The sequence below is a fragment of the Lepidochelys kempii genome, chromosome 1 (assembly GCF_965140285.1).
Source record: "Lepidochelys kempii isolate rLepKem1 chromosome 1, rLepKem1.hap1, whole genome shotgun sequence".
Lineage (NCBI taxonomy): Eukaryota > Metazoa > Chordata > Testudines > Cheloniidae > Lepidochelys > Lepidochelys kempii.
This window is the reverse complement of record NC_136380.1, coordinates 263,514,549-263,534,940: the sequence shown is the minus strand read 5'-3', so window position 1 is coordinate 263,534,940 and position 20,392 is coordinate 263,514,549. Positions and strand designations below refer to the sequence as shown.

At 41.9% G+C, this 20,392-nt stretch overlaps 1 protein-coding gene across 4 annotated transcripts in view; it reads left to right on the top strand.

Moving 5' to 3' along the window:
• ATF7IP (activating transcription factor 7 interacting protein) overlaps positions 1-20,392 on the top strand; it is a 168,162-nt gene that overhangs the window by 122,730 nt on the left and 25,040 nt on the right. For 3 of the 4 annotated variants that reach the window (XM_073327311.2, XM_073327315.2, XM_073327314.2), the window contains exons 12-14: positions 4,951-5,029; positions 11,038-11,196; positions 13,824-14,009. In XM_073327311.2, the coding sequence (XP_073183412.2) occupies positions 4,951-5,029; positions 11,038-11,196; positions 13,824-14,009 (424 nt within the window). The remainder of the gene's footprint in view (positions 1-4,950; positions 5,030-11,037; positions 11,197-13,823; positions 14,010-20,392) is intronic. The other variant, XM_073327313.2, reaches the window with a different exon arrangement.

The following is a 20,392-nucleotide window of genomic DNA, read 5'->3' as shown; positions in this document are numbered from 1 at the left end:
AAATAAAGAGAATATTAAGGAATATTGTAGCAAATGGAATTTTTAGTAGTAAAATTTCTGCTTTTTTGATATAAAGGTTTATAAACATCAGTGCTGCTTTTACAGAAGGATTCAGGAGATAGGATCTAGCAGAGTCTTGTGACCAGTTGCTGTTTAAACATGACCTCCAAGGTTTTCTAAAGTTTGTTCGCTTTTTTGCCTGAGAGACTCAATGATCCATAGTCACCCATATCTGTTTTATTTATCTGTCTCAAAGTCCTTATTTTAATGATTTTTAAAATTCAGAAATAGTGGCTATAAACCCCTCATCATAAAAACCCAAGAGAGACTTAAGCTTTATTTTCTGACAGCACTGCTCTTTGTGTGCCAAGCACATGTAAGTAAGAGTCCCTTCTCTGTTGCATTCATCACTTAAACATTTCTACAGTGTCTTGGTGAAAGTTAATTGTTTAGGTTAAAACTGTTGTGACAGGGTCGGGCTAGATGGCTACAGGAGAGTAATAGAAGGCAGATATATTAGCCCCAGGCTAAGTAGGTCCCTTTTCCCTGGGTAAGGTGACAGGGAAGGTTCCAAAACAATCAGGAACCTTCTGGAGACGGTTAAGACAAGCTGATTAGAACACTTGCAGCCAATCAAGAAGCTGCTAGAATCAATTAAGGCAGGCTAATCAGGTCACCTGGGTTTTAAAAAGGAGATCACTTCAGTTTGTGGTGTGTGTGTGAGGAGCTGGGAGCAAGAGGCACTAGGAGCTGAGAGTGAGAACGCGGACTGTTGGAGGAATGAGGTGTTCAAGCATTATCAGACACCAGGAGAAAGGTCCTATGGTGAGGATAAAAAAAGTGTTGGGAGGATGCCATGGGGAAGTAGCCCAGGGAGTTGTAGCTGTCGTACAGCTGTTCCAGGAGGCACTCTAGACAGCTGCATTCCACAGGGCCCTGGGCTGGAACCCGGAGTAGAGGGGCGGGCCCGGGTTCCCCCCAAATCCTCCCAACTCCTGGTCAGACACAGGAGTCATTGACCTGGACTGTGAATTCAGAAAAACGGCCAAGCTGAGGGCTGCTGTGAAGCTCCAAGGCGAGCAAATCCGCCAATGAGCTCAAGACCCACCAAGGTAGAGCAGGAACTTTGTCACACTGTTTAATTGCAGCCTTCTAGCATGTGGGAGGAGAAAAGACTCTTGCATTAGGAAGAGCTCAGATTAGTCCGTGGTTAACATGCCCATAGGGTTTGTGATGTCATTGTTTCATAAAACACAGAGTTACACGGGCTACAAAGGGCAAACTTCTAGAAGAAACAAAAGACAGAAGCAAGTTGTTTTTTTTTAAAGTATATACATTAACATAGCAGCTAGGAAAATTTAAAAAGCTTTGCTGTCCACCCTTAAGGCAGCTATCAATCTCATCCCCCACTATTACAGACAACCAAACCTCCACTGAGTTAGGGCGAGCTTTATGTTGCAGCTGAAAAGTGAGAGCCTGGTTCTGAGAGGGAATAGAAACAAGCAGATCTATTGCATGTTCTTAGGTACAGAATGATCTCTAGAATCATATACCTTTTAAAAAAATTAAGCATTTTGTTTTTGCTCCTGTTCACTTGGAAGACTGGACCATAGATTTCCTTCTATTGTTCAGATTTGCTAGGCAAAATGAGGACTAATCTCGAGTTTCCAAGAGTGCTTTTCTCCTTACCCAGCTCCATTACCTCGACACACCATCTACTGTTCTTTATTCTGTTCATGTCAGCTTCCATTTCAGGCTGCTGCTTTTGGCTTCTGGTGGAGCATTCAGCCAGGCCAACAGGCAAAAATCCTACACTGTGGCTGTGACTTGCCACATATCACAGTGAGCTGTTTCCTTTCCCACACTACTTACAGAAGGAGTAGCAGAGGCTATTCCTCTCAGTCCCTTTTCAAAGCATAGTCTTCAGTTGAAATGGGTGGAACTGGATTTTCAAATAGTAGGGAACAGGTAGTAAGAAATATTTCTCTCAGGAAACTCAGATAAGATCTTCCCTTCCCCAAGAACTTAGATTCCTTAGATATGCTCTAGGAATTATTTTGAGGAAATTTGGTGGCCTGTGTTATACAGAAGGTCAGACTAGATGATCACAGTGGACCTTTCCAGCCTTGGAATCTATGAATTTATGTAACTTGATCGTGATAGGCAGAGGTCTGATGTAATCAGAGTTCTTATGTCTTCTAGCCCATAGGTCTATGGCAAGCTCTACGGTCTCCCTCACCCTCTCCAACACCGGGAACAAGTGACCACTCTTTCCAAGGATTGGCTAGGGAGCCACTCAATCTGTGAAAAATACCCTCTTTTCATTAGAGATTATTTCTCCCTTGGACCGTGGGGACAAAACATTTCAATCTACCTTCAGAAAACAGTATGAATTGATACTTAAATGTCTGATTCCCAGGGCTTCCTGTTACTGTGTTCTCTTCTCTAGATTCAAGAGCTCAGTGCCACATTTGTAGGAAGTTAAGCTGGATCTCATTCTGCTTGCCAATTAATTTGTATGTAATTCTTGAAAGACTCAGTTAAAGCCCTGGCAATGGCAGGCACCATTGAGTTCATCACTAGTTCTGGTTAAGGACAAGCAGTCTTGCATCTACACTCTGCCGTATAGGCCTTTCCTTTTGGGGAGATTGCCTGTACAAGACCTTGGAAGACATGGCTGATCCTAAGGCATTGTTCCCTTCTTACAAGCAAAAAAAAACCTGAGACTTCACTGGCTAATTCATTTAGGACTTGCTTGTCCTTTTTGTGAGTCCCCAGTTAGATTTTTTTTTCCCAGATTTTGACCTTCTAGATTTCCTAAAGTCAACTTCCAAGCTAAATAGAACTTGCAGCCCTGTTAACTGACTGACACAAGTCAGGCAGGCCTCAAAGACCACTTCTGAGTTAAGTTTCTCTCCTCCCTCTGGAGGTTCCTCTGCGGAATCTGTATTTCCTTGTGGCAGAAGGAGTGGAAGGAAATCACTTCAGACTGAGTCTGAAAACTAAAAAATGGCTCAGCATTAGATTTTTCTTCCTCCTCCTCCTCCTCACTGAGTCTCTTCTTTTTTTTCTTCTTCCCAGAAAAGAAATGCTATCACAGAAATCATACATTATCTTGTAGACAAAGCCACCTACCCATTTCCTCAGCATGAAAAAGGAAATCTTCTGTCTGCTTAATACTAACCATGCAGTCAGAGGGAAATTACCTTGTCTAAGATCTCAACTTGCCTAATCAATTCATCCAGTACAGAAAATTCAAGATGGAAACTATTCTGTCTAGCATAGTTATAAGAGAGCAAGAGAATTTCTTGTATCAAATTGGAAAGAATCATACTAAATCTAGAATCATATCAGAGTTATCTCATTTTGCCCTCAAATAGAGCCTTTTTCAATAAAACCTCCCTCAACTTTGGTCTTGCCTCATGTAAGATATTCATAAAGATCCTTAGCACTGGCAACAGCAGCCATCAGGGACAGCAAAACCCAAGTGATTTCCCTGTTTGGATGACTTACTGAAGAGATCACCAATATCAGCCACTCTAGATTCAAATGTCCCAGTGTTTGGTGACTCCATCACTTGTGATTAATAATACACAGAAAAACTGCTCTGACACCATCCTTTTCCCCCTCAGTGTCTCAGTGGAAGGGATGGTTTGCCCAACTGAGAATTCATAGAGGTAACTTCTAAGGTCATGGCTCTTCAGATCCACAGTCATTTGACAGCACCACACATCTTTCATTTTGTAGGACTGATATTGGCATTTGAACTGGCCCATGGATGAGACCCTATTCCATACCATTTCTTCACATTTATTCTTCCCTGGGATCAATTGTTACATTTACTCTTAGCCCATTTTTTTTTATCCCAGGGAGTTTGGGAGTCACTAAAGTTGCTGAATCTGCAGCCAGTGGTGGACTCTAGCAATACATCTGTTCACCACCCACACCAACAAGAAAGTTCCCAAATTTTGCAGCAGGATTAAGAAACCAGGAGTTCACATCATGGATACTTTCTCCAGAGAATGTGTGCAGAGACCCTGGAATATACATTCTTCCCTTCCCCCTCATCCCTTTCTTATCTCAAGAAAGTGCATGGGTGGAGGGTAGACTGCCTAGCAAGTCTGAATAGCTGAAAGAATAACATGGAACCAGATTTTGTTGAATGCTTCTTAGCAGAAACTCAGTTTACTTCTAAGGAAAATCTCTCTGGCTCGTAATGTTTTAGTTTGTTACAACATTGAGTCCTCATGAAGATGTAAACGCTGCCTTTGTTCATCAGCTTCAAAAGAGTGCTTCCAAATGGCTTAATCTGTGTGTTATTTCAACATAACCTATGGCTATAATTACATTAATGAAATGGCTTCAGAAGGCTGGACACAACTGGAAATTTTTAATTGTCAGTGTTGATATGCCCAGTAAATATATAGGTGCCCAAGTGGTTTTTGCGTTTACTTTTTCGGTATGAAGTCAGTTTCATAATTGGCATATAGTCGGGACTGTTAATTTCAAGGTGGCTAAAGCATTTCTCTAGTGGCCACTCTGCTGCTGCTTTTGTTTCCTTGTAGCAACACTGATGTTTCATAGAATGACTGAGGAAAACACAGCCTGCTGTGTATTTTGGCTTATAACATTGAGATTTTTGAATGGAAGGTGGCTTATAATAATTAATAATAATTTATTTATAAAATACAAGTACTCTACAATATCTCTTACTACATCTTACAAAATTATAAAATATTGGTGTTGCATACCATTCATTCTGTTTTCAGCTCCTTCTCAACCACTGTGAATATCCTCTCAAATTTTCTCCTTCCCCTAATATTACCAGTGCCTCTCCAGTCACCATGCTTCAGCTCTGAGCCCCTTTTTACTCAGTTTTCAGTCAAGACCTCTTTATCTGCTGTGTTCCATGGAGTTGCCTTTGCAAAATGCAGGAGTTTTGTCTTTCAGAGTGGGAAGGTCACAGGCAGTGATTCAGGAGGTGTCATTGATCTCACCCTGGATGATGAAGATGATGGCTCTTCCCAAGGTAAGTCAGAAGAGATCCATTTAGCTGTGAGGAAAACTGGGCTAGCATTAGTATTTCATCCTACCAATTTGAGAAGGATGATCCAAAGAAACAATTATATTTTCACAGGTTTCCAAAGGAACAATGGGAATTTCTAATTGATAAGTGAATTTAAAGTTTTTGCATTACCTTCCTACCTACTGTAAACCAGATACTTAAGCAAGTTAGAATTATCCTTTTAACTAATTTTAGCCTTACAATTCCAGTGTATTGCATTGTTCCCTTAAATCTAGTCCCTGAAAAGTCTCAAGATAGTCTGTGGTATTAAGTGCTGTACCAAAGAAGTTCCACAGAAATACTGAATGCATCCGATGAAGTGAGCTGTAGCTCACAAAAGCTTATGCTTAAATAAATGTTAGTCTCTAAAGTGCCACAAGTACTCCTTTTCTTTTTGAGAGATACTCATGATGCCTTCACCTGATCTGAATATTAATTTTCTTCCCCATTTGTCGAAGGTCTTGCAACAATATAGTAGCCTTTACTTCAGTAAAATAGCAGTGTAATGTTACAAAAAAACCAAGAACTCCCCTTCCCTCCCCTACTCAACTGGTAGGATAGTACAGGAGACATAACTAAGAAGGTCATGCAACCTCAGCTCTTTGTCTGTGTCTACACTAGAAAACGTCATATCTATAATTCATCACCAATGTTAGGAGCAGTAAAACATGTAACATAGGCACTCAGGTCTTTTTACCACTGTCATCTAATCTTAATGTTGGTCTTCAGTTGACAAGTTAAATTTATTTTACAATGTTTGTATTCAAAGGTGCTACCCAGTGAGATTAATAAATTGTAAAAGGAACCAGAGGGAACAAATAGAGATTTATGTGATATTGTCCTAAAGTGGATCCACGTTACTGTGGCCTGTGCCAACAGATCTTTTCTGCCAGTAAAAGATGGACTTTGTTCACAGCTCCTTTCAGTCTGACAACTCAGCTTCACAATATAATCTCATCATTTTGTCAGGGCCCACTTAATTGGGGCTGCTAGAGGAATTTCAGTGATCCTCAAAGAAAAAACGTGGCGTCTTCAAGTCCAATTATAAACTATGCTCTGTTTGTAAATTACTTATACTTTCAAAAGCTTTAGTGTCTATTTTCAGAGTAGCAGCCGTGTTAGTCTGCATTCGCAAAAAGAAAAGGAGTACTTGTGGCACCTTAGAGACTAACCAATTTATTTGAGCATAAGCTTTCGTGAGCTACAGCTCACTTCATCGGATGCACTGTAGCTGTCTGGAGAATCCTCTAGCTCTGATTTTAGCCATTTATGATTTGTCTACAGAATTATTATTAGATTATTTTACATAGGTTCTTGGTGCTCTGGTGAGTTTTCTCCAATTGTGCAGGTTTGTGTTTTGTTCTGTGGTGGTGTTATTCTGTCTCCCCTTCCTTTCTACCAAATCCCCTGAGAGAACATTTTATACAATTCCTGACTGAACACTTACACTGTTAGGGAAGCAAAGGTTCCTTCTGATAGCTCACGCTTTTCCAACAGGAACCTCCCTCTGAAAAACAAAGGTTAAAATGTTGTATAGCATTCACTCTCAGTGCACAGGCCTGCTAGTCAGTCACTCCAGCTTCTGTGTTGGAACTAAAATTTAGCATGGTGAGGTGGATTTCAAACATATTTCTCTACTTGTCTTCCCCTTTGTCCTTCATCTTCCTCACGGAGCCTTTACGTGCTCCAAGAACTGCAATTAAAATACAACATGTTCCCATACAAAATATCCTGTATGTAGACTGTAAGTCATTCACGTATTTTAAATGGAAATTGAATTTCCAGTCATTTTTGTTCTCTGTTGGGACATCATCTGCAAATAAAGAATGCAGTGAAACTGGCAGCAGTAAGGGATTAAGGGGAACTCCAATAATTTAAAAAAAGTGACTGTTTTCAGAAAAATGGCCTTGTGAGACTAGCCTCTCTGCATTTTCATATTTCTTTTCTGTTAGTCTCTTCCATGTGTAATTGCATCAGTTCATATGTGGAAAACAAGCTACACCAGCATTTAATTTAGCTAAGACTGGTATCTGAAAATCAACTGCTGTTTTTTCAACTTCATATATAATTTCCAACAATGAACATTCTGGAATTTGATTGAGCTCTTGATTTTTGTCAGTGATACATGAGGCTGTTTAGGATACAGCACGCTCTGCTTCAGTTATGTTATGTCATGCCAAGGCTAAACGTTTTTCTACTTCAGTGAATTTGACACACATGCTGGAATCAGAAAAGTACTGTAACAGTTGTTTTTGAATTTGAGCCTTTTCTTTAAAAATGATTGTAAACTATTTAACTCAATGCACTGCAGCCACAAAATCCACCAGTTTTTAATATTTTAAATTGAATTTTAATATTTTAATTTTAATATTTTAACTCCAGTGCACAGTAACTATTTTTGTCCATAAACACGGTAATTTAATTCTACTGCACCCAGCTCTGCCTGAATATTGAAAGGGATTTTTTTGTAGATTGATATTGCAGCTACAACTTTTACAAATCAGTGTAAATTTGTCCAGATGAATCTATCCAGTAACCCCGGGAAATCTTTTTTCGAATTATAATGAAGTGAGACTGAAAAAATCTGTAAGAGTTTTTTGGGTTTTTTTAAAATAAATAAATTTTTAAAATCCTACGATTCCGGTGGCGCACTAGGTCTCCAGGAATTGTTCTTGCTAGGTAAGACTATCTTAAAATGATTTTGATTCTTAGTAAAGGGATCTGAAGCCTTTCATCTCTAGGTTACTAATTTGAATGCATTCACGTCATTCAAATTCATTACCTCTGAATGGCTGTTCACTGCCCTGAAAATAAAAGCTGTTGGTAGGTTTGTATCATTTTCATAGTGAACAGGTATACGCATTACAATTGGTACTCTCTGGAGAGAGGCAAATGGCTTTTTGAATTAGAAGAAAGTTTATTTGCCGGCACAAAATAATAAAGATAGGAATTATTCACAAGTTCTCTCCTAGTTAATAAAGACAGGATGAAACCTCTCCTATTTTGAAAATTCTTCTATATTCATGCTATGTAACTTTTTATGTCTTTATCAAGTGGCTTCAATTAAATACAGCAGCTAGTCTGATTGTAGGAAAACGACAATGCCTCGGAAGACTTAAAACCATTTGTTAATGGTGTTACAGTGTCAAGACCAGAATGTGATTTTTTTTTTTAAAGGGTGTGATGCTGATAGACCAGGTGCCAGCTCATGCCAAAGCCCATAGGCCTCACTCAACACTGACAGATGCATAGCTGGAAACCAGTCTCTCACCTGTGTATTAGTATTGTTAAAATAAGTATTAGATTTAGAGAGATGTGTTTAGTATTTGAACTTTATGAAATTCTTGTCAGTTTCTGCCTGCATTAATTTCACATATTATGTCCTGTATCCCATATTATAAGGTAATATTTAAGTGTTTTCTCTGTAACTGTAAAAGTGTTTGTTATGAAAGTGGACATCCCAAAAGTCAGGAGAGAAGCATTACCAAGTGAAATACTAGTTTACCACAAGAGGTGTCCTCTCTTGCCCAACAAAAGAAGACCTGTAGACACCAGAGAACCCATTGTGGAACATCAGTGGACAAAAGACTTGATTGATTTCCCCACACTCATGAGAAAGGGGATGTGCACAAATTCTTGTCCCATCGCAGCTTGAACTCTGGGGGAAGGGAATAAAAATCCCTGTCAAGAAATTGTCATCACTATGCTGCTTGGAATTTAGAGAGGACAATATTTCTAAGTATAAGCAAGGTATCTCCAAGCTTCTTAGTTTAGCTAGAGTTAGCCTTAAATGAAAGAGCTTGCACATTGCAGCAGTTTCTATTACTTTTTGGACCCCAAGACTGTAACTCATTTGTGTTTGTGTGTTTACCTGCTTTAACCTTAAAGGAGTACCTGTGGCACCTTAGAGACTAAATAACTGTTCCTTTTCTTAATTAATCTTTTGTTAGTTTGTTACAGGATTGGCTACAAGTGTTGTCTTTGGTGTGTGATCTGAGGTGCAATTGACCTGGGATAAGTGACTGGTCATTTGGGAGCCTGAATATGGTTGTGATTTTTGGTGTAAAGGACCATCTATCAGAAAGGCAGACCCTCCTGGGTGGCAAGATAGACAGGAGTTCCAAGGGGACGGTCTATGACTCCACTTTAAGGCTGTTATATAGTGCTTGAGGAGCTCACACTTGATACTTGGTTGGTGAAATTTAATTATAGAACACACAACTAATTTGGGGTTTGTTCCCTGGTTTGTAACAGTCTGCCCTGAGGTTGGCACCCACCTTCATGAGCCACTCCAGACAGCTTGACACTGGTGTAATCTTGCCAGGATACATAATCCACAGGTCAATTGGATTTGTAGATCATAACCTAGCACTGTTAAAGGTTTAAATTTGATATTGAGAGTTTTAAAGGTTGAAGATTAGTCACAGTGAGTGAACTACAGACAGACAATCTTGTGACAAAAGACCTTGAACATCTACACAGCTGGACAAAGGGTTTTTGGGGGTTTTTTTCCTACTGTCAGATTAGCTGTCAAGTATGATTGAAGCCATTTGATAAAGACCTAAAAGTTGCACTGAGTGAACAGTGGAAACATTTTCACCAGAAGGGAGGTTTTGTGCTGTCTTCATCAAGCCTGAAGTGTGGAACAAACTCTTCTTAGTGCCTTTTAATAGAGTTAGTGAAGCCCACTGTGGTTTTCAAAAATATATTCTGCTTTCATATCACCACTGCATACTGGCACTTTATCAGGAGCCTAGTACTGATTTTTGTTTTCCGCTACTTAATATCTTCAAACGGATTCTCTGTGTGCTGTTGAACTGAATTATTGGCTGCTAGGAGTCCACTTGTGTCATCCCAGGTCTTTTGAGTGAGCCCCATCGAGACTTTCCTCAGTGTGGCTTTTTATCTCTACTGATTCTGCTTTTTTGTTTTCCTGGTGTTTTTTCCCTTTACAGCATCTGAAGCATCTAGGTAGAGATGTCTTGCCACTTCCTTGTTAACCTGCTTGTGGACAAAGGAATGCAGTAGAAATGTGATTAATCTTGCTTTTCATAAAGCACTTAAGAGTATTTCTCAGCCTAACTTGAAAATAATTTCAAGTTCTCACAAGCCATTGCTAAGGCTGCATATACAGATCCACCTGTCAATGCAGTAGAGCAAAATAAGCAGCTTCTCAGTGCAAAAAAAATCATTCTGATAACCAAATTGGATGGAATTCAGAGAAGAGCAACAGCAATTAATTGTGGGCTGGAGGAGTTGACTTACAAACAGAAAACAAAACTAAGGCCTGGTCTACACTTAAAAATTAGATTGACCTACCTACGTCATTCACGACTGTGAAAAATGTTGTGCCCTGAGTGCTGTAGGTCAGTACCACTGACCTACGGCCATAGCTGTGCCACTGTACTGTAGATATACCCTAAGTGCTGAGTAAGTTGGGGAGAGAACATACGTGTCTGCAAATATTAGGTGCAAACATCAAAGAAGAACAAGAATTACATAAGGAGGTGCGCAGCATTATTCCTATGGATAAAGGGATGAAATTAAGGAAAACAATGCCTATACTAAACATAAAAAATAAGGCCTAATAATCATTGTTAGTTCATGGAATAGTCTTTAAAGGAAGTAGTTGAAGGCTTGTAGTTTGAGCCATTTAAAACTAGAAGAGATACGGCTTTAGCGCAGTGTTTCATGAACTTTGGTCCCTGAATCACAGTGGTCTGCCCAGTCTTTCCTGAGAATGGCAGAATGAAATGTAAAAAAACAGAGAGATTGGGCTGATGGAAGATGGGTCCTTTAGAGCATCTTTTATATGTTGGTTTGTAGAATGAAAAGGTGGAAGAACCACAACACTAGCAAGCATGCTATGGGACAACATTGGTTTGGGAGTGGCAGGGGAAGGGACTGGATGACCCAACAGGCCTTTTCAATCCCTATTTTCTATTGTCTACAATTTCGTTCTGTTTTTGAAGCAGATGCCAAGAAGCAGAATCAGTCGGGCGTGTCTGGAATAGGTCTATCCTCCCAGCCCTTGGCTCGCCCACTGCAGCCTTTACAGGCGACTTCTCTGCAGCAGACAGGTGTGCCAACAAGTGGGCCTTCCCAGACCACCATACACGTACTACCTACAGGTAACTTCATTTTATATAGTTCTGTGAATGTGGTGAGTAGCTTCTGAAACCCTGTGTTGTTTGGTCTCTTTGTGTTAACTTTTTGAGATGAATATACTGACCCTGTTTTTCAGCAGGTTTTTTATCTTTTTAGTGCCAGCCATAGAATCATAGAATATCAGGGTTGGAAGGGACCTCAGCAGGTCATCTAGTCCAACCCCCTGCTCAAAGCAGGGCCGATCCCCAATTAAATCATCCCAGCCAGGGCTTTGTCAAGCCTGACCTTAAAAATTTCTAAGGAAAGAGATTCCACCACCTCCCTAGGTAACGCATTCCAGTGTTTCACCATCCTCCTAGTGAAAATGTTTTTCCTAATATCCAACCTAAATCTCCCACACTGCAACTTGAGACCATTACTCCTTGTTCTGTCATCTGCTAACACTGGGAACAGTCTAGAGCCATCCTCTTTGGAACCCCCTTTCAGGTAGTTGAAAGCAGCTATCAAATCCCCCCTCATTCTTCTCTTCCGTAGACTAAACATCCCTAGTTCCCTCAGCCTCTCCTCATAATTCATGTGTTCCAATCCCCTAATCATTTTTGTTGCCCTCCGCTGGACTCTTTCCAATTTTTCCACATTCTCCTTGTAGTGTGGGGCCCAAAACTGGACACCGTACTCCAGATGAGGCCTCACCAGTGTCTAATAGAGGGGAACGATCATGTCCCTCGATCTGCTGGCAATGCCCCTACTTATACATCCCAAAATGCCATTGGCCTTCTTGGCAACAAGGGCACACTGTTGACTCCTATCCAGCTTCTCGTCCACTGTAACCCCTAGGTCCTTTTCTGCAGAACTGCTGCCGAGCCATTTGGTCCCTAGTCTGTAGCGGTGCATTGGATTCTTCCGTCCTAAGTGCAGGGCTCTGCAATTGTCCTTGTTGAACCTCATCAGATTTCTTTTGGCCCAATCCTCCAATTTGTCTAGGTCCCTCTGTATCCTATCCCTACATTCCAGCGTATCTACCTCTCCTCCCAGTTTAGTGTCATCTGCAAACTTGCTGAGGGTGCAATCCACACCATCCTCCAGATCATTTATGAAGATATTAAACAAAACCGGCCCCAGGACCGACCCTTGGGGCATTCCACTTGATACCGGCTGCCAACTAGGCATGGAGCCATTGATCACTACCCGTTGAGCCCGACAATCTAGCCAGCTTTCTATCCACCTTATAGTCCATTCATCCAGCCCATACTTCTTTAAATTGCTGGCAAGAATACTGTGGCAGACAGTGTCAAAAACTTTGCTAAAGTCAAGGAACAACACGTCCACTGCTTTCCCTTCGTCCACAGAGCCAGTTATCTCGTCATAGAAGGCAATTAGATTAGTCAGGCATGACTTGCCCTTGGTGAATCTATGCTGTCTGTTCCTGATCACTTTCCTCTCCTCTAAGCGCTTCAGAATTGATTGCTTGAGGACCTGCTCCAAGATTTTTCCAGGGACTGAGGTGAGGCTGACTGGCCTGTAGTTCCCAGGATCCTCCTCCTTCCCTTCCTAACCTCTTTGGGTTCTTCCAAGGCTGTAGAAATTGAAATGTTTTAAGCAGAGAAAGGTGGATGAGTCCTTGTGGAAGGGGCTAGATGGCAGAATAAGCTGTTGTCCTATAAGCTGCATCCTTCTGGGAATCATAGACTAGACAGAGAAGTCCTACTGGATGATCTAGTCTGTCCCTCAGCTGGGACAAGATTGGTCCTCTCAATCCAATAAAGAAACATGGTCCACTGGATAGGACACTTCTAGAAATTATTTGCAATGTTGTTGGCTGTCCAAGGAGAGCTGTAGGGGCCATTGAGGTGCCAGCTGCCCAAGGGAGGGGGGGTTGTTCAGGCACTGGGAATCTGCACCAGCTGTGTGGTTTGAATTCCTGAAGGGATTGCAATAGCACAGCCACTCACCTCTAGTACCTCGCTAGTCCTTGGGCAGCTCTGGTAGCTAAGCTGCTGTGGAGGTCCCTCCATCCCAGCTTGAACTTTCTTCTGTTAGCAGCATGACTTCAAAAATTAAAAAGGTATAAGGGAAACATAGGTCTCTCTTCCCCCCACCCTGATAGGTGAGTGACTAAAGACCAATTAGACCTGATGTTATCCAATCATGAGAGCTCTCTAATGAGATCTGCACTGTTGCTCACTCTTCACTAATAATGCCGAAGCACACTTACCACCCAGGCTTTTCTATATTATTCCTTACAGTTAGGATACTATTTAGTTTTGGCAGAGGAGACTTAGTAATAGTAAAATGTGTGGGGTTTTTGGGCATTTGAACCATGTTAAGTAAGAATTTACTATTTAACCGTGAACTGTATCTCTTGGATATTATATATTTGTCTTCTCTGATTATCTAAAATTTTTATATATTTTATATAATATAGAAATGTCAAAATATAACACACACACTTCAGTTTTGCTCAGACCACATTCCTCAGTATCCTCCTTAACCCCTTAAAAGTAGATGCACTTAATGTAACGTTTCATAAAGACTGCTTTTATTTTCCATGGCTCACATGGATCAGTTGTCGAAGATGCCTGCATTCTGGAATGGGGGTTTCAGTTTTAATCCTTTTGACTTCAATTTGTGATCCTTTTTGTTTTTCCAGCTCAGACAACAGTGAATGTAACACATCGTCCAGTGACTCAGGGTGCTGCTAGGCTCCCCATACCTAGAGCTCCTGCTAACCACCAAGTGGTCTATACTACCCTTCCTGCACCACCAGCTCAGAATCCAGTGAGAGGTGCCATCATGCAGAGCCCTGGTTTAAGGCAGGTCAGCCCACAGAGTGCAGGTAAGAGGTCCTTTTTCATGTATATCCTAGTACTGTGGAGATTGATAATATCAGGGTACTCATTTGATGCCCAGATGCCTCTCACAATATTATGCAGAGTTGTGGGGTGAATTCTCAGCTTATGAAGACATGAGAAAATCACAAGTCAATAAGATCATGGGTCTTTGAAAACATTCCTCACTCAGGCATGTGATGAGGTAAGGCTGGATAGGCATCTCCTCAGACAATGACACTAGTAGCCATGCACTTCTGGGTGATTTGTCCAAACTATGAATGAGTTTATAAGGTAACTGAACATCTGACATGCCCCAGTCTTGTAAAAGTGCGGTACCAGGGAAGTGGGGAGACTGTATTTTATTCTTATGCAGTAAAATTCTTAAACCCATATACAGTGGAGTTGCATCGTATGCGCATTTAACTTACGTGAATTCAACTATATGCACTCGGCAGAAAAAAAAAAGAAAAATAACAATTTAAATAGTGCGGCGATTCCACCCACCATTCCACTCAAAGAGCGTATGCCCCAGAGTGAGCGTGCGATGGGAGATGTGGCTCTGCTGTTCCCTCAGTCTTTCTCAGTTCCCACGTGCCTCTCATAGTGTGAGTATCTCGCTGCACTGAGTGTGATTCTCGCATTTAAAGATATGTATTTTTTGTACAACATGGCCCCTAAACGCAAGCCAACTACTTCATCTGGTTCTCAACTGAAGAAATAGCAATCTGTTCCAACGCTGGAGGAAAAACTGGCTGTGTTGGTCTTATTGACCGACAGTATGTCGGTCTCCATCGTGGCATGTAAATATGGCGCAACGAATCTGGCATCCGTGCCATCAAGATTCGAGAGAGAGAAATTCGTCAAGCCGGGGCATCAAGTGCTCCAATAAATGCTAAGGTGACGAGCCAGGTGCGTGATAAGACTTTAGTGAAGACTGAAAAGGCATTAAACTTATGGCTGGAAGACATGAACCGTAAACGTGTGCCTATTGATGGCAACATATTGCGAGAAAAGGCTATTGGCCTCTATGCACTGTTCAAACCTCCCACCGAAGAGGGACAGTCTTCTGATGAAAAGAAATTCAAAGTCAGCCAAGGTTGGCTTAACAGTTTTAGGAACCGCTTCAACCTCAAAAACGTGCAGACTACTGGTGAAGCTGTATCTGCCAATAAAGAGGCAGCAAAAGCCTACCCCGAACAAAGAAAATCATAGAAGAAAAGGACCATCTTCTGGAACAAGTTTTTAATGCTGACGAGACTGGGCCCTTCTGGAAAAAAATGCCCAACTACACTTACACTTCGAAATCAGAAACACAAGCTCCTGGCTTCAAAGCAGCTAAAGACCATGTGACTGTGTTGTTTTGTGGCAATGCGGCTGGGCATTTAATAAAGCCAGGCTTGCTTTACAGGGCTGCAAATCCCCGTGCCCTAAAAGGCAAGAACAAAAATCTCCTGCCTGTGTTCTAGCAATCAAATAAAAAGGCTTGGGTGACAGCAGCGGCAGCGTTTCTGGATTGGTTCTACAAGTGTTTCATTCCGGAGGTCAAGAGGTACCTCGAAGAGAAACAACTTGACTTTAAAGTGTTGCTGATCGTAGACAAGGCTCCTGGCCACCTTGAGACACACACACCCTGGTTTGCGCCTAACGACGTTGAAGTAGTCTTTCTCCCCCCCCCCAATAACTCCTCCAACCTCTCAACCAAGGTGTGATTCGCTGCTTCAAGGCCACGTACACGAGGTTTATGTTCTCATGAATACATAGCGCTATGGATGCTGATCCCAGTCTTAATGTGAGGGAATGCTGGAAGTCCTTCAACATTGCCGATTGCATCACTTATATTAAACAGGGAATGGATGCAATCAAGCCTGAAACAGTCAATGCATGTTGGTGAAACCTATGGAAAGAATGTGTGAATGATTTTAAGGGTTTCCCGACCACTGACAAAGAAATGAAACGCATTGTTCAGGTGGCCAGGCAAGTAGGTGGTGATGGCTTCGTCAACATCCTTGAGGAAGAAATTGAAGAATTAATTGAGGGCCATAGAGAAACATTGACAAATGAAGAGTTAGAGGAACTGATAAAATCGTCTACAGAAGATGATGATGACGAACAGGAAGAGCCAGCAAGTTGGAATCTTCATAAATTTGTTTAAGTGTTCCAAGCAGCGAAACACTTGAATGATTTAATTTCTGAATACGATCCCTCTATGGAACGAAGCCTCAAAAGCACACGTAGTATTATGGACGATTTGAGACCATATCAAGTAATGTATGAGCAGCTCAAGAGACAACAGCGACAGTTGCTGAGCATCATGTTTTTCAAGAAAAAACAACCAGCAGCAGATGAGCCTACGCAATCAACTTCTCGAGCTGAACCAGAGCCAACCACTTGGTCTACGACATGCTCTCTGTCACTCAAGCTCTCCATCATCTCCGTCTCCTGGATCGACGACAAGCCCTGACGACCATCCAGCAGCGTTGTCAGGGGAAGAGGAAGATTAATCATCGGAGTGTGTTCAGTGCCTATCTTCATTGTCTCATCGTTCATCAAACGGGCGCTGTACTAATCATCGTCATCATTCATCATCGTCATCATTCATCTGTCATAGTTGTCGTCGTATCACCATTATCGTCATCGTAGACTAGCGAGAATATCCAGGATGAATGGTGAGTGGTTAAGTTTACTGTTTTCCTTTTTTATTCTTTCATTCTTCTGTTTCTCTTTTATGTAATTAAAAATACTGTAAAATTATATTTTGCATATGTACTTTTTATTATATACTGTACATTACTGTATACATTATACATTTATACATATTACTGTACAGGGTTGCACAATATACACAAAACCATGTGCAGTATACTGTACTTTATAGGCGATTTAAGGGATTTTCAAGGGTAATTTTGACTATATGCGATTTTCATCTTACGCACTGACTTTAGAACCTAACCCCCGAGTAAGATGCGCCTCCACTGTAGTAAATCAGACATGGCTTACCATCAGAATGCTCAGTTTCAGTATAATTCCATAACAATGTGTAGTGTCCCATGCTATGTTTTTGGACCCTGTTCCAGTGAGATTTACCTTTGGTTTTATTTACCCCTGTATATCTCCAGGGAGCTGAGATTTCCCAGCAGTCACAGCATGAGCTATGATGCATGCTGGTTGTAGATGTCAGCAGGCTCAACTCAGTACTGTGAGAACTTGATTCATATTTCCCCCAGCAGAAAATTATTTTCTTGTCATGAATGGCGCACGTCAAGCATAAAGTGCCTAAACTCATGCAACAATTAAGTGCAGATTTTTAATTGCTATTTTTAGTTCCTCTTTTATCATCTCCCTCCCTTCCTCTGCTATGGATGGTTTCTACACTGACAAGCATAAATGACCATATTCACTAGTTGTCCTGAGAATGAGAATAGACTCATACCTCTGCAAGGCGACTGGTTCCATAGCCCCTGTTATATACTGCCTCAGAATGCTGTGTACTTGAATAGTATGTGACTGCACACCATGCCTTTGTGCTAAGTTAATTGATCCACTGCCCTAGTTTTAAAATTAGGCTTTTTGGCAGATAGAATACCAGAAAAGACTGTATATTTCTCTTGCAAAAAAGCATAAACAATGTGTGTGTAATAAATGACTTGTGGCTGTATTGCCTCAGGCAGTCAGCATATCAGATTGCACTGGCTAAGCAGGTCTGGTCAGTGCTTGGGAGCTCTCCACAGAAAGCATCTTCAGGAAATAGTGTTCTTCAAATGTTTCTCTATAGATATTCCACAGTTGGTGCACATGTACCCAGTACTCTCAAGTTTGAATTCTTTCGGCCATTAGTGTCCATTGGGGGCCATGTTTGCACCTGAGTGTCTTCATGCTTCAAGCCAAGGCATGAAGACCCCAGCCACCCTCACTTCCTTCTCACTGCCCATGGCTCTGAGTCAGAACTTGCAGCATCCAAGACACTCTGCTCACTGTGTAGTCTACCCATTCTTTTGTAAATAATTGTAAATAGATAGGTACTTACTCAATGTTAGTTTAGAGTTTTTTTTATAATGTTTCTCTTAATATGTGACATAAAGAAAACCTATTTGTTTTTGACTGGGGGTCTGTCTACATAGCAACTAGACATCTGCAGCAAGCCCTTGCCCACCAATTTGGGCTCACAGGGCTTGGGCTGCGGAGGTGTTTCATTGCTGTGTAGACTTCCGGGCTCTGGCACACTCCCACTTCACAAGGTTCTAGAGCCCAGACTCCAGCCTGAGCCCAAACATCTACACAGCAGTGAAACAGCCCTGCAGCCCAAGTCCCACAAGCCCAAGTCGGGGACCAGCAGCAGTTGTCTAGTTGTTGTGTAGACATACCCGGAGAATCTGTCCCCATACCTAAACCAGTCATTATGACTGAACACGAATCTCCAAGATTTCCTTTTATATGCCCACTAATGATGGGCACACCAGATGCTTATTGTGTCTGGGGGAGGGGCATGTAACGGACAGATGTGCCACTTGTAAATCTTTTTCTAAGAGAACCCCAAGAACTTGAGAATTCATCTGAAGATGCTCCTGTTGGAGAGGTTGATATATCCCTCTTCAAATTCCTGAGCACTTAGTTTCAAAAAGTGCTCCTCCCAGCTCTTTTGCTCACAAATGTGAGATAACCACTTCAAAAGCTTCATCCCTCGTTAACTGGGGAACCAAAGGGAATGGGGAAAAAGAGCACCAATCCCACAAAGGGAAGAGATGTAGGTCTCTTTCATCAGATCCTTCCTCAAGACGCCACAAATCACCTCAAAAATGATAGCTCAAGGCACCAGAATGGCCACGCTGGCACTCATTCTGGCACTGGTCCCTGTGCCTCTTGACCCCCTTTCTTGGTATCACAGAAGTCACCTGGAACCAACCTCTCAACCCCAAGGTTCCTGGTATTGATATCTCTGATACTGACTGTCCTGCTGCTGATGCCATCCACTCACCTGACTACAATAGTACCAACTAACTATATCACAATTCTACACGTTGTCAAAGGACCTCATGGTCTGTTTGGTACTGGACTTCTCTTGGTGAGTGGTAGTGAAGGAACCTCTTCCAGCACCAACTGCTGTTCTTACACAGGTACTGAACAGAGCACAGTGTGAGGGTATTCCCAGCACTCCAGCTGGAACAGCTTCTCATACCCTGGAGGACTCTTATTGTCATCCCCAGGTTCTGCTGATAGTAGGGAGGAGACACCAGTTTGTTCTCTGGATATTCTGGCTAGTACACGCCACAAATGGGTCGATGGCTGATTTTTATTACCCCAGACATAAGACCTCAAAGAGGGATGTTACCTCTGGAATCCACTCCCATGACCATCCGCTCAATATGCCTATCCTTGGCCTTAATGGACACTATGGGGACTTCATCAGGTTAGAATACTAGTGTCAGCATCCCAGTACAGAGCTAGATCCCCTCACCCACAACCTTACAAGGGGTTATTAAAGGCAACTCAATGCACACTCCTGCCAACCAAGCAGACTGGTCATGGCTCTGATGAGGAGTTACAGATGTAGGACCACCCCATCCTGGCACCCATCACATTGTCATCTGCCAATGAGGCTGTTGTACCCATACCACAAGCCCAGATGACCACAAGATGTTCCAGGACTTGTAGGATGGCTCAGACTGAAGTATCCAGTGGAACTGCTCGCGGACAAATCACACAAGCTCCTGGAAATCCTTCACACCTCTGAACCTGGACGACTTGCAGTCCCCATCAATGAGGGGCTTTTAGCACCACCTAAGTTGCTTTGGTAGGTGCCCACTTCTTTGGTACCAACATCAAAAAAAGCAGATCATTCCTACCAAATGCTTTCCCAAGGTTTTTAGCAATTTTACACTCACACCTGGGTCATTGGTTGTTGCACCACCTAACAAAAGGTGTAGCCAAAGACGACAGAAAGCAACATCTGGAAACAAGAAGTCCCAGGAACTAGATTTATTTGGACAGAAAAATTATTAAACATCTGGTGTTCAAATGCAAATCACCAGTTACTAGAGCTTCTTGGTGAAGTACAGTTATTTAAATTGGGACTCCATCACTAAATTCATCAATAGGCTTCCTCAAGATAGCAGAAATAAGTTTGTGCCTCTGATTGCTGAAGGTCAGCTTGTGGCACTTATATCGCTCTGAGTCGCCCTTGATACTGCTGACATAGCATGTAGATCCATGGCTACCTCAGTTGCCATGAGGAGACTCTCTTGGCTCCAATCGTCAGGAATCCCTGAGGTACGAGTTACAATTGAGAATCTTCTGTTTGAGGGATGTGGACTTTTTAATGTAAAGACTCATGAAATTTTACACTGAAGGACATGAGTGATGCTGAGGTCCCTAGAAGTCTATAGAGGGCTAC